This window comes from Arctopsyche grandis, chromosome 8 (genome assembly GCF_051622035.1).
Source record: "Arctopsyche grandis isolate Sample6627 chromosome 8, ASM5162203v2, whole genome shotgun sequence".
Lineage (NCBI taxonomy): Eukaryota > Metazoa > Arthropoda > Insecta > Trichoptera > Hydropsychidae > Arctopsyche > Arctopsyche grandis.
The window spans coordinates 18,727,295-18,740,503 of NC_135362.1; the positions used below are offsets into that span (position 1 = coordinate 18,727,295).

At 32.5% G+C, this 13,209-nt stretch overlaps 2 protein-coding genes across 2 annotated transcripts in view; both read left to right on the forward strand.

Annotated features, from left to right (window-relative positions):
- LOC143915728 (membralin) overlaps positions 1 to 13,209 on the forward strand; it is a 104,146-nt gene that overhangs the window by 74,838 nt on the left and 16,099 nt on the right. The gene's annotated exons all lie outside the window — the stretch shown is intronic.
- On the forward strand, positions 5,922 to 8,101 carry LOC143915726 (uncharacterized). The gene is made up of 2 exons (XM_077436487.1): positions 5,922 to 7,750; positions 7,910 to 8,101. The coding sequence occupies exon 1, from the start codon at positions 7,099 to 7,101 to the stop codon at positions 7,417 to 7,419; it is 321 nt and encodes a 106-aa protein (XP_077292613.1). The 5' UTR covers positions 5,922 to 7,098; the 3' UTR covers positions 7,420 to 7,750; positions 7,910 to 8,101.

Here is a 13,209-nt window from a genome sequence, read left to right on the forward strand (position 1 = left end):
AGAATCGGTTACTGAAATTCTTATCGACACGACGTAATTTTTTTTTAAATTTTTAAATTGACCGGAAATGGTACTTCCCCTTATAGGTGTCCCCCTTTTTAAGTTTTTGAATTCAATTATCTCAAAAACCGCCAAATAAATCGAACTAAAAATTTTAACATGTAATATAAATTATAAATTTTATATCGAGGTTTTTTATATTTTTCTCAGAAACCTTTTAGTTTATTGAACTGAAATTTCATATCTATCAATTTAAGCTTAATACCAAGTTATGTATAAAATTTGGTAAGCATCCGTCAACCGGAAGTGGCAGTTTACTTTTGTTCGATTTTTCTTCCGCTATTTTCTTCGACCCCTTAAACATGTGTGATATTCAAGAAAAAATTCAAGTGTAATTCTTGTATTAATGTGATGAAAATATAAAAAAAAATGATTAAATTTTATAAACCGAAAGTGGGATTTTTTCCTCTTAGAAAGGTCAAAAAATGTTGTCGCCACTACTCTACGAAAATTTATATTTGTATTCTTTATGTACTAATTTAGAGCTGATAAGATTTTGGTCAGAATTCGTAAACCGGAAATAGTATTTTTTTAAAACAATATTTCATTATTTTATTTTGACCTTCTAAATTATTTTAATCTTCTTGATATTTATTGTGTATAGTGATAGTGATTTTAAGTAATACAAAAAAAAATAACAAAATCTGACAACCGGATGTAGAATTTTTGTCTTGTGCAAGTTTCCATACATTTGCGCTCAAATTGTATCAAAAATGTTCTTATAGCTATTAGTATTTCATAAAGCTGGCCGAATGTGTGAATGTGTCTGTACGGTTCAATATCGAATTTTGTTTTGTGACTTTCTTATATTACTCATATTCATAGATAAAGTCATGGGTTGGTCACATCCGAATTTTTCTTATTTTATTTTATTTTTTACATAGATATAAGGAAAGTCTGGCTGGTAGACCCCAGTGGGCCTTCCTAGACAATTAATTACAAACATTGCAGCATTTTTATTACATAAATCACTGTGCTTTGAGAGGCTGAAGAACACGAAATTAACAATTAATTAATCGTATTACTTGTATATACATTTTTACATATTGTACATAAATCAAATTCAGATATTTGCGACAGCGGGTAGGATGATTTTTGCCAATTCGAGGAACAGTTTCAATAATGAAAATCAGATAAATTGTCAAAATTTGATAAGAAACGATCGACTTGGAGTCACAAGTATCCAAGTCTAACCAGCAGTATTAGCTAACCAAGTCTAACCAGCAGCAAGATTAGCACGGGATCGAACCCAGTAATCTCTCGGTGTTAAACATAAACGCAATCACTGAGCCATATTGCTGGCTAATAAAATAATAAAAAAACAAACGCTATCCGGTTAAATATCAGACGCTAGTATAAATAATAATATTTTAAGTTAATCAAACTGATAATGTGTGATAATTTGTTTTTGTTCGATTAATAATGCATGTGATAAAAATGATCGATTAGAATAGGTAGTACAGTAAGATTTTTAATTTTTCATTCGATGGGGATTTGGTTGGCGATGGCTGGCCGATAAAGCCCACCCGGATTAACGTGTCTGCCGCCCGTCACCAACGTCCCAATCGTCTGAATATACATATGTATGTATATGTACAGTCATACAGTTCAAAATCTAAATGCTCCGGCATTATATTATCAAAACGGTATCGCCGCCATAAATGAGAAATTACGCATCGAACCCTCGACCTCAGAATGCAAATTAAAAATTATACGATTCATTAATATCTTTCACGACCGAACGAGATCGTTTCCGCGGTTATGTGCGACGCTAAAATCTCTCAACTCATTGAGGCAGCGCGGTACAGCGCAGCGGTTGCATTTATTTCTCGTGTCGCAGGTGCATGGCCTATGACGCGCCCGTGTGCCCGCCTTCGGCAATTATGGAACATCACACGTTATTCTGCGTTTTTAGAATGCTCGTTGAGCTGGATTTTTAATTTGTCCTTTGTGATTTTACCTCCATCGTTGTATTCAAAAATACTCTTCAAGTATTTTAATGGGATTCAACAGTTTTTGAATGTTGGCGTGGTGGCAATTTTATTGGGTTCAATGATAAATTCGTGTACATTTGGAAAATTTTGAAAACACATCGGGTCTATTGTCATTCCAATCATTGTGGTGGGATCTGCATAACAGGATGTACATATATATATGTATGTACATAATTGAAACAATACGATATTTTTTTATTTTTACTTGATGATTTTTAGCATACTACTGAACATATAGTAACTGGAAATTTATATTTGTATTATTTATGTATACATAGGTAACTTAGAGCTGACAAGGTTTTGGTTAGAATTCGTAAATCAAAAGTAGTAACGATATTTCATTATTTTATTTTGAAGATTATTCCTATAATATTTATAGTATTTTTTATTACTTTTGTGTTTTTATTATTTTTGCCGTTTCTTTTAATGTTGTGTTTTTTTAATCAATAGTATTTTTTGCCCTATAAATATGTACAATAAAATACATTTAATATACTATTTCATGTGAATTTATGTATGTAAATATAAGAAGGGCACGTATGTTAATCTGGCTGGTGATATGAAATTGAATTTTCTCTTTAAGGTATTTACGGGAAGTATTTTTAATTTCAATTTATCTCATAAGGCTTTCTCTTCTTGTCAAATAAAATCTGGATTTCTTGTGAACTTTTTTTTTTCATTTCGCATCAGCTTTCCATCTCGCTTCCTTTACGTTTATTCCGATTTCTTTTTTATTTGATTTTTATTATAATGCTTTAATGTGTACGCTTTATTGTATGATGTTCATGCTATCTGTTCATTCGAAGTCACTATAATTTTACTGCTATCGTCAGTATTATAATATCGAATGTGGATTTATTGTACATAGGTATGTATACTTGCATGTATTCGTATATTTTCATATATGCGTCACGACACATACTCTTATCATCGTAAAACAAAGAATTTAATGAGTGTCAAAAAAGTATGCCATTTACTTGGAAAGAAAGGGCGACCGCAATTGCCATCTTTAGCTTTATCGAGGACTTGGGGACCGGGTTATATGGTTTCTTTACGGTACTTAACTTCGTTGATAATCGTTTTGGTACCAGAATTACTTTTTCAGTCCCCTTTCGGCCTTTCCGCCACAAAGGATCTAGAGTCCACCTTTAACGACGACAACTTTTCCGGAAATTTCCTTTTAACGCCTTTTAGTGAATTAACAACATCGATAACGTTTTTTTAAGGCAACAACAACCTATCATCAAGAAGCATACTGTCAATAATTTTTTAACCCTTTTATTTATGATGATACGATATTTATTTAGATGATAGGAAACAATTATTAAATCTGTCAGAGTGTACGAAAACATTTTATCAATCATCTTCAAACGTGCATATTAGGGTTTCTGACCCGGGTCGGCCCGGGACAAAAATTCCCGGGAATTCACGAAATTTTTGCTGTCCCGTATCCCGGGAATTCTTATCTCGAATCCCGGGAATTGGATTTAAAAAATCTTGGAAATATACAAAATTTTCAAGACTGCACGAAGGGAAATAATAAATCAAATACACGAAGTATCGTAAAATATTCTCAACTTCGACTGAAACTGAATGAGTTTTTTCCATTGCTGGAATTTTTTGTACCAAATCTAGAAATAGGCTTTCGGATTCTCATTTAAGTATTTTAGTATTCTTAAGAAGCTACTTTAAATAAGTTTACTTTTATAATTACATATTTTCCAGTTAATAGATATATTATATTATGTATTGTTTACTTTTTTTTATATTTGGAAATGGATATTTTTTTTATTAATAAAAAATGTTTTTTTTACACGTGTCCTGGGATCCCGGGTTCCGTCCCGTGTCCCGGGAATTGAAAAAGTCCGGGAATACAAAAACCCTAGTGCATATGTATATAGTATGTATGTCACAGTTGTAATGTATTTTTCAGTTGTAATATATTTTGACTAGTCGGAACATATTAAATTTGACTTGGTGCCAACTGCCGTTATAGTTGAAATGTATTTTCAGTTGTAATGTATGACTAATTGAAATACACATATGTATATTCCGTTTAACGTAAGTTGATTCATATAAAGAATTAATAACATCCCAACTCAACTATATTTATATGATGGTATTAGGTTAGATGGGAGGTTAGGTTCGCATGGAAACGTCACATTTATTTATTTGAAAACATTCTTAGAGTTATTTTAATACGATACTCATTACCGTTATTCTTAATATAATACATAATAAAGGCAAATATTAAGGCATTATTGAAAGCATTCGTAAAAACATCAGACCTGTCAAAACTCAACTGTTATATAACAACTAGCGCACATTGTTGAATTGTATTCGAGTATGAATGACCAGTTGTAATATACATATTACAACTGAAAATATAATTCAGCTGTAACATATGTACATATATGTACAAGTAGTTTTATTATTATACTATTTCGTGATATTTAATCGAAATCTTTGTTGTATCGTGTGTAGTGTAAGTATTGATATATCATTTTTATTAAATGTTATGATAAAAAACAACCATCGTGTTTTCTAATTTTGCTTGAAAGATGATATGATCGTAGATTCATTTGAACCCGAATATTTTCATAGTGTTGTTCCCTATAGTTTGTATGTACATATTAACATTTTATCTACTGCCAATCCTTAGGAAACTGGCATATCACTCAAGGGATTCAGCTTGCTTATTCTAGCACAGCTACCTGTACTTTAGTTTTTATTACTTTATGTTGTTCAGATTCATCTCACGGATTTTATATTTAAAATGTACAGGATATCGGTGTCATTTTGAGTGCATGAAAATTCTAAAATTTAAAATCTAATTATTGACGGCGGACAGTGTCGCCCTCAGGCAAACAAAATTGACAGCATTAACCCGACGCATCCGGCAACGAGAGTGACAAATTCAATTAACCGATACCGGAAACTTGGGCACGTAGTGCAGTTTTAGCTTTTAATGTAATTTCGTCGATTTCATCGGATGCGTGACTTTAATTTTTATTCCTGTCGCGACAATTTGCTGCACGTATATATACGGTTTTGCGAGGGTCTAATCAGTATGTGTCTTCTATTCGTTAATTAGTTTTCGACGTATTTTCTCCGTACGAAATGAACTTTCATTTTGGTCTGATGAATTTGCATCGATATTTCATCGTTGCGAATAAATTATTGTACGAATTTGTTGCGCTTCGATTATTTTCGCTAACATAATATTTAAAATGGAAATAAATTCGTTTCTCTCCATCCCCTGTCTATTTGCTTCGACTGTTCTAAAATTAGCGGAATTTTAACAATTTTCCGTCGGATCGATACAGTGAATGAGTATTTTTTTATTTAGTAATTATTTTTAAATATAAACAAAAAATAAATAAATAAACATAAACATATGAATAAATAAAGCACTCAATGAATTTGATGATTTTGAGTCCTTGAATTGCATATCTTTTTAATATCAGGCACAATATTGATAAGTTGCATTCTAATATCTGGCGTGGCGTCGAGCCTGTTCCTGCACTTTGACTTCGTTGCAACATAATAAGAATATCCCGCTCCGCATAAATAGGTTGTAGAAAACGTAAAACAATAATAGGTTTTTTTGAAAAGTTGGGGTACTCTTTTTACAAACTCGCCCAGAAATCATTTAAAGGCTGAGCTTCGTATTTTTTTTTTAAATCAGAGTCACTAATGAAATCAATTAGATTTTCATAGTCACTTGCGTTAAAGCCAACTGGTCTGTCTGGAAAATTGGAATCCGAAAACTGAAAACTGTCACGGAAAATTGGAATCCGAACCCAGGAATCGTCCTTACTATTTGTCGGAAAATATTGCAAAGGAGTTCAATTTATGTAGGTGTTCTAAAATCACTTTGGAAACTTCTTCATCTTCTTTAAAATTTAATTCGTTCAAGCATTTATATGAGGCAGGAAAACAATCAAAATTATTGGAAATCCAAAATTGTATTTATTTATCATAGATACAATTTTATCTCTTTAATTTTTCGTATACTTTTTCCTTGTAATGACTAGTTAACTTCATTGCACTTGGTAAAAAGATCCTCCAGATATGCAAGTTTTATCAACCATTAAGAATTTGTTAAAACTTCAACAAAATTTTGTTCTGAATTATTTAGTGTCTTCAAGAAGACAAATAACTCACTTCGAAGTTCATAAAGTCTTAATAGTGTTTTTCCTCTGGATAGCCATCTCACAGTATATGTAATAAGAGATAGTATTTAATAAAAGTGCTTTGTGTCCACTACCCATTTCATCGCACAAAATTTTAAATAATCTGGATTGAAGTGGTCTTGATTTTACATAGTTTATCACTTTTCACGGCATCATCCATAACATTTTTTAATTTTTTTTTAATTAACAGTGCTTGCCTATGCAAAATACAATGACTGCTGGTGGCTATTGTAGCTACTTTCCGGATTCGTTTCATTTTTCACCACTTCAAACACCTTTAATTTTCCTACCACTGCCCGAGCACTATCTGTATCCGTATTTCAATATGAAGTAGAATATCTTTAAATGTCTTGCAGTATATAAAACCTTTCAAAATTGTCGCGGAACACCTATTCAGATTCAGCGGAACACTGGTGTTCCGCGGAACATAGTTTGGGAAACCCTGGACTGTACAGCATAATAGGAAAGAAGCTCAAAAGCCTACATATTTACAATCTCAGATATACTAAAAGCCACTTGTGTCAACTAGAGTTGTCCTTTATCTTTTGTGTACCGGAGATTTTGACTATTTCTTAAACCACATTACACATACAAATTGTAAACGAGAAATTGATTTCTCATTTATAGCTCAAACAAACGCAATCCATACATGTTCAAATTGAAATAAACGATTGTTTCAATATATTTTATTTTCATTTACATATATTCACTGCTATACATGTGTATATGTAAATATGTATTTATTATATAATATGCCATTGTCGGAATCGTCTGCGATTTATTAACATGGAATCAAATATAGATGATTTTTTTGTTGTTGCTCAGCCGTTGACGTTGCAGCCATATGAATGTGGTTGTCGACAACCACGTCGAGAATGCCAGTGTCGAATTTAATGAAGGTAATGCGATGTGAGTGTCGGATAGCGGGTGCGGCACGCGAAACTCACTTGCGGAACCACTGGCGTGTGCGATGTGTATCGCTCGGGCGCGGCCAATTATGCCCGCCAATTACATTACAACACCACCACACTATCACCCACCATAACCACCCTTTTCTCACACTCATCCCTTCTATCCCCATGTCGGCTTACTTAACACCACATTACATTATCCGGACGGATCGCGCTTTCACGCCGACGAATTATTTGACGGACCGATATGGTGGCTAGTTGCAACATTTTCTATACATATTGCAGTTAAACGAACCGACCAATGTTGCCAAAAATATAATCATTTATTTATTTATTCACTTTAAAATCAGAAACAAATAGCATTACAACGTATGTATTTAACATTGACACCAAAAATGTATCTAAAAATTAATAACAACAATGAAAAAAATTAAAACAAAGAAGAAAAGCATCGAATAATGGGATATATGTACATACATATCTACATACTCAGAAAATTGATTAAACAATAGAAATAATAAAGGAACAACAGAAATAATAAATACGGGGGGGGATATTTTAAAAAACAAAACAAGATCTACATATGTATGTATGGGTTACCTGACAACTCTGCATACGTAATGGCATAGTAAACGAGATCTTGGTGAACAGACGGGGTGAGAAAGAGATGGCCGTATACGTAATTCCTGGAGCGCATCCTCGGTTTACGGAAAATCTGTGAACGAGTTGTCGTGTCACCGTATGTTAGTATATATACAATATAAAAAAATTATTACAGGGATAGTTAGTTGAACAGGGATTAATCTAATATATAATTTCGAAAGAGACTTTGTAAGTGTGTAATGTTGGTTGGTACCATCGAAAACAAATCAAAGTTTCTATGACGACGATTCGATATGGTTTCGATTCGAAATATTTTTTTTTCGATTCAAATAAATTTAATAAAAATACAAAAGAATATACTATTATATTCGGCATGTTCAAGCTGTTGATACTACAAATACTGAGCGAAGCCGGGTAAAAAAACTAGTGTGAAATAATGACGAATTACGGAGAGATCAGATTGGACATAGAAACAGGATTTTATTTAATAAATAAGGACTATACATCAATTATATAATTCAAAAGCTTAAACAAAAAAACATAAATCATAAATTTTCCTCCCATATATGTATGTAGATTGGAAGGAAACAAAACGATCATCATGTTATGTATTCGAATAAGGTTTATTATGTGGTTGATATTAATAAGGTTTCGATGAGAGAATAAAAAAAGCACGAAAAAAATGTTTTAACGATAGCAATTTATTAATTAGTTTATTAAACATGTCATGATTATCTTATTTTTAATTTATGTGTACATACGTACATATGTATTTCTATAATTGATATCTATGTATGTATGTCTATACGAAGAGCATAAATTGAAGTATTGTAATCGTGAGAAAATTCGATTGTGAGATTTTGACTGATTTGTATATACGTACATATATGACATAGTATATGATAGTATATACGTATACACATATATACATATATACTATCGATCGCTGATCACGTTTTCATGGTTTTCAAAAATATGTGTTTGTAAAATATGTTTTTGACCGATTGAATCCAATTTTGTATGAACTTTTTTTTGTCGATTGATTTTTTTTAAACACAATGAAGTTTCAATAGCCCAAATTATCGTTTAATATTCTGCAAAAATTACGTCATATAACCTATAATTTTACAAATTATTCACAAAGGATTCATATATGTAGGTATCTACATTTATACGTAAAATTACGTGGTTTTGCATGTGTGTATACCATACATTTGCTGAATTTATAAGTAGACGATTCCATTATACAGCTTTATTATGTTCCCATTACGGTGAAAATCAGATACGATTTAATGAAACGCTAATTAGCGCTTGAATAGTAAGCCATACCCGTTGTTTGATTACGTTCGCCATAGTGCAAGTGAATTTGCACCGTTTTCCATTATATTCCATTACGGTTGCACTTATGGCTAGTGTTTTTACCAGTGAGCCGTGCAATGTTCTAACATATGCACACATCGTACGTACTACATACAAACATATGTACATAGTTATCGATTTTAGCGTAATTTACGCACACATCATCCCTTATTCCCGTTCGTGTGGCCCGCTTTGAAGTCTCTGCGTAATTTGTATGTAAGCGTTACTAAGTTAGCGGTAACGATTACCAACTAATTACCATGCGGCGGAGGCTTGCGGTCTCTTACTACAGACCGCCGACAACCCCTGACACTTCTCACCCTCTGCCTCTCGGCGACAACCCTGCCGCTTCGACAAATTGTCGGTTCAGGTGTATTAATATTACCGAACAAGCTTCTGTGATATTTTTATATTCTATTTTGACGTAGAACTATGTCTATTCGTCAGACGCATATTAGCTTTCGTCTGTAAAATCGTTTTATATCTATATGTTATAGTCCGAATTTGGACACAAGGGCCGCACGGAAACACAAAGCATGCACATTAACCAGTCGTTTCCAAATTTATTGATACTAGGCTTCCCCTTTGAAAAATCTATTCTTGGTGCCCCCCCCCCCCTCTACGTCATTATTTCATAAAATAATATAATTAATTGACAACAATAATTTTTTTTATCCAATTGTATTATCGCAAGAGGTATTTGTCACAACTGTTTCGTTTACATATGATTCGCTGAACATTATTTTAACCATATCAAAAGCTTATGGTAAAACTATTTTTCTTTTACTTTTTGCGATTCTGTAAGAAAATTTGTACGATGATGGCAATGGATTTGATAGAACAGAAACTATTTTCTTGAAAGTTTGCTTCTGTTGAATGAAACTGAATTTTCTTTGAAAAAAAATTACGGGTTTACCAACGTATTCGGAATGCATATGTATTGTCAAAGTACCGTTTTAATTTACTTGGTCTCATACTATCTGCTGCCAAAACTTTCGGAATGAGCAAACACGTTGGTCTACATCTACATAAGTACTTCATCTAATCCCATTGAAAAATAGGATGAATCGTATTATCTTGTCTTGATATTTCCACTTCCTTGTTCCCTGTCGCTTTTATTTCTGCTATCCTATTTGTATAATATTACCGTCAGTATCTTCATTTTTAGTGGATTATCTCTTGTAACCAATCAAAAATTATTTTTTTTTAAGTTTATTTTTAAGTATATATTATTTTATTTTATTATTTTATGCTATAAACTAACTTTTCGCTCATTCTTTGTACTAGTTGGTGCCTCCCCAGGTAGAGGCGCTTCCCAGTTTGGAAATCGCTAACGTAAACAGAAGAGTTGCGTGTCTTTGAGTGTGACTTACATTAATTTGGATGTGACTCTGCGATTAACACTTATATTTATATCGTTTAATAGAAAATATTTGACACATTGTAATAATGATGATAATGGTTTATAGTCAGTCTGCAGTATTGCATCAAAGTTATGTATGAAATTTTTTACAAATTTATGTAGTTTACCGTGTTGATATGGTTTCATTTTTGTTTAACTGTATGAGCTATGTATGTACATACATACATTTGATTTGGAACATTATTACTTTGTCTAGAAAATCTCTCAATGCAGCCGTTACGTCTTATGAACTCTTGTAAACAACCAGTGTCGAAAATATGTATACTTTTATATTTGCATAAGCTACGTTTCCACGTGTTTGACCACGAGAAAATATTGAAATCAAATTTATTTTAGTATCACAATGGTATAATGCGCAATCGTCGCTATATTTAAAAATCTAAATATAACTCATTTATAAGGTTTTAAAAACGTTTCATAATTATTTATGTTATATATATATATATATATATATATATATATATATATATATATATATATATATATATATATATATATATATATATATATATATATTGTGTTTTCGTTAAGCATAGCTTTTTTTAAAATAGATTTGCGAACTCGTAAATAATATTTGAGATTGTTTTCTATGGCGATGGTTCCTCCATATATGTACGATAAGTATTTACGTGATGTTTTACAATGTTGTTGGCAGATAGATATGACAGTGATAGATACTGGTGAAACATTAGTCCCATATTCGAATGTACGCGTGCGTTCTGATCGATTCGAATAGTGTTGATTAGTTGACCACTGTGGCGTGAAGTTGAAGTTCCCTCACGTTAATCTCTTTATGTTGGTGCCTTTAACTTTTATATGGAGAATAGAGCTTATGAAAATTTTTGGATCGAGCAATAGGTGTTGAGGGTTAGCGCTTGCGGTCGTTTTTGGTAATTGGGGAGGGGGGGGGAGGAGAAGCTGTGGCAATGTTTTGCAGGAAAACTGTCGGGCGGGCCGGGTATTCCGAGGGATGAAAGTGAAACATAAATCAAAAGACGTCCCTGGAATGCGCCTAAGCCCCAGGATGTGTTTGGCGCGGCTCCCAAAGGCGAAAGGACGCCCTGGGGGTCGGAATTTGAATAATAGTTCTTGCGATCATTGCCTTTGACAAGCCATGCCCAAGGAAACTTTCATATGGCACGATTTTACCACGCGCAATACCCACATAAACTAATATACATAAGTATTTATATAATCCATAGTAGATCCAAAAAAAAAACTTCTTTTGAAAGCCTATACGCAGTATAGCAAATAGAATTGAATAGATTTTCAATAAACACAGTTAACTTAAATTATTTAATACATGTGTATGTATATGTTGATGATATTTACATCTCGATGACTTGGTTCACAGATATTTTATGTCCATTTTTGAATCCGTATCGAATTTTAAGTTTGTAGATGCTGGAATAATGTACCTCTATACTACCTACATTACCTTGAAAGGAAAAACCTGAAATATTCCAGCATCTACAAAATTAAAATTCGATACAAATTCAAAAATGAACAGACATTATCTGTACACCAAGCTATCGATATGTAGTTGTCATAATTAAATCCACCACTAATATGTAACAAAATGAACTATTGTACTATTTGCTAAAATTTATATACATATATAAATTTGTCTATTATTAGGAACAAAAACAAATTTTGTACATGAGAAAATTATGTGTATAAATATTATTTTGATTATTAATTTTAGGCATTGTGACATTTGGAATTAAATATTTAGCAAAAACCACCACAGTTGTGTCGTTCCTCTTCATTTTCCTGAAAATAGGTGTACTATAACACCTGTTTTCAGGAGGATATGTATATGTAGATATTTTTTTACATTTTTCACTTTTCCCACATACATACATATATGTACATATTTGATGATTATTTAAAAAGTGATTATACATATTTAACTTCCGTTTGTATGTATGTACATACATACCTAAGCAGACATGAAGATAATTAAATTATTCTTATTTTAATTGAATTGCACCCTGAAACAACGGAACAGAGCGATTTTGTATTTTCATATGAAATCTTTTTTATATGAATTTGTATGTAACTCGATCCAAATGAATCACAATGGGGAAATTGTACATGAGTATGGAATGTCTGTATGATGAAGTTCACTTCACATGAAGTGCTTCATTCTATCTTTCATATGTATATTTTCAGAATTGTATGTATTTCTGCTGTTTTATATCTTTTTACGTGTAAATTTTTTTTTATTCGTTATATGCAATAAAATAGGGAAAAGACGAAAATTTTGTTTTGATCCCTCGAAAATAGATCATTATAGCAGATTTCCACTTCACATAAATATTTGATTCGTGTAATACATAAAAAAATATCAGTGTGTATTTTTTTTTTGCCACCAACATCGCTTTGCGTTTTAAAGCCCTCGCGAATAATTGGAATCGTTTTTATAAGCCGTCGATTGTTGCCCTCGACTGTGATATGCTCTCGTCTCTCGAGCAAGTGGGAAAACATTCAATGGATGCGAACGGCAACAATGGGCAGTCGACAAAGGCGTCGACGTAGAAATTGACAATGTCGTATGTGTCGGCATCGTCTAACTGGCGGAAAACGGCGTTGTTAAAACCACCCAACCACCCCCACACACACACTCACAACCTCTTTGCGCTTTGAACGATTCCTCGGGG

What these genes read in the sequence shown, in the direction of transcription:
- LOC143915726 (XM_077436487.1), top strand. Translation starts at nt 7,099, where the DNA reads ATGTGGTTGTCGACAACCACGTCGAGAATGCCAGTGTCGAATTTAATG.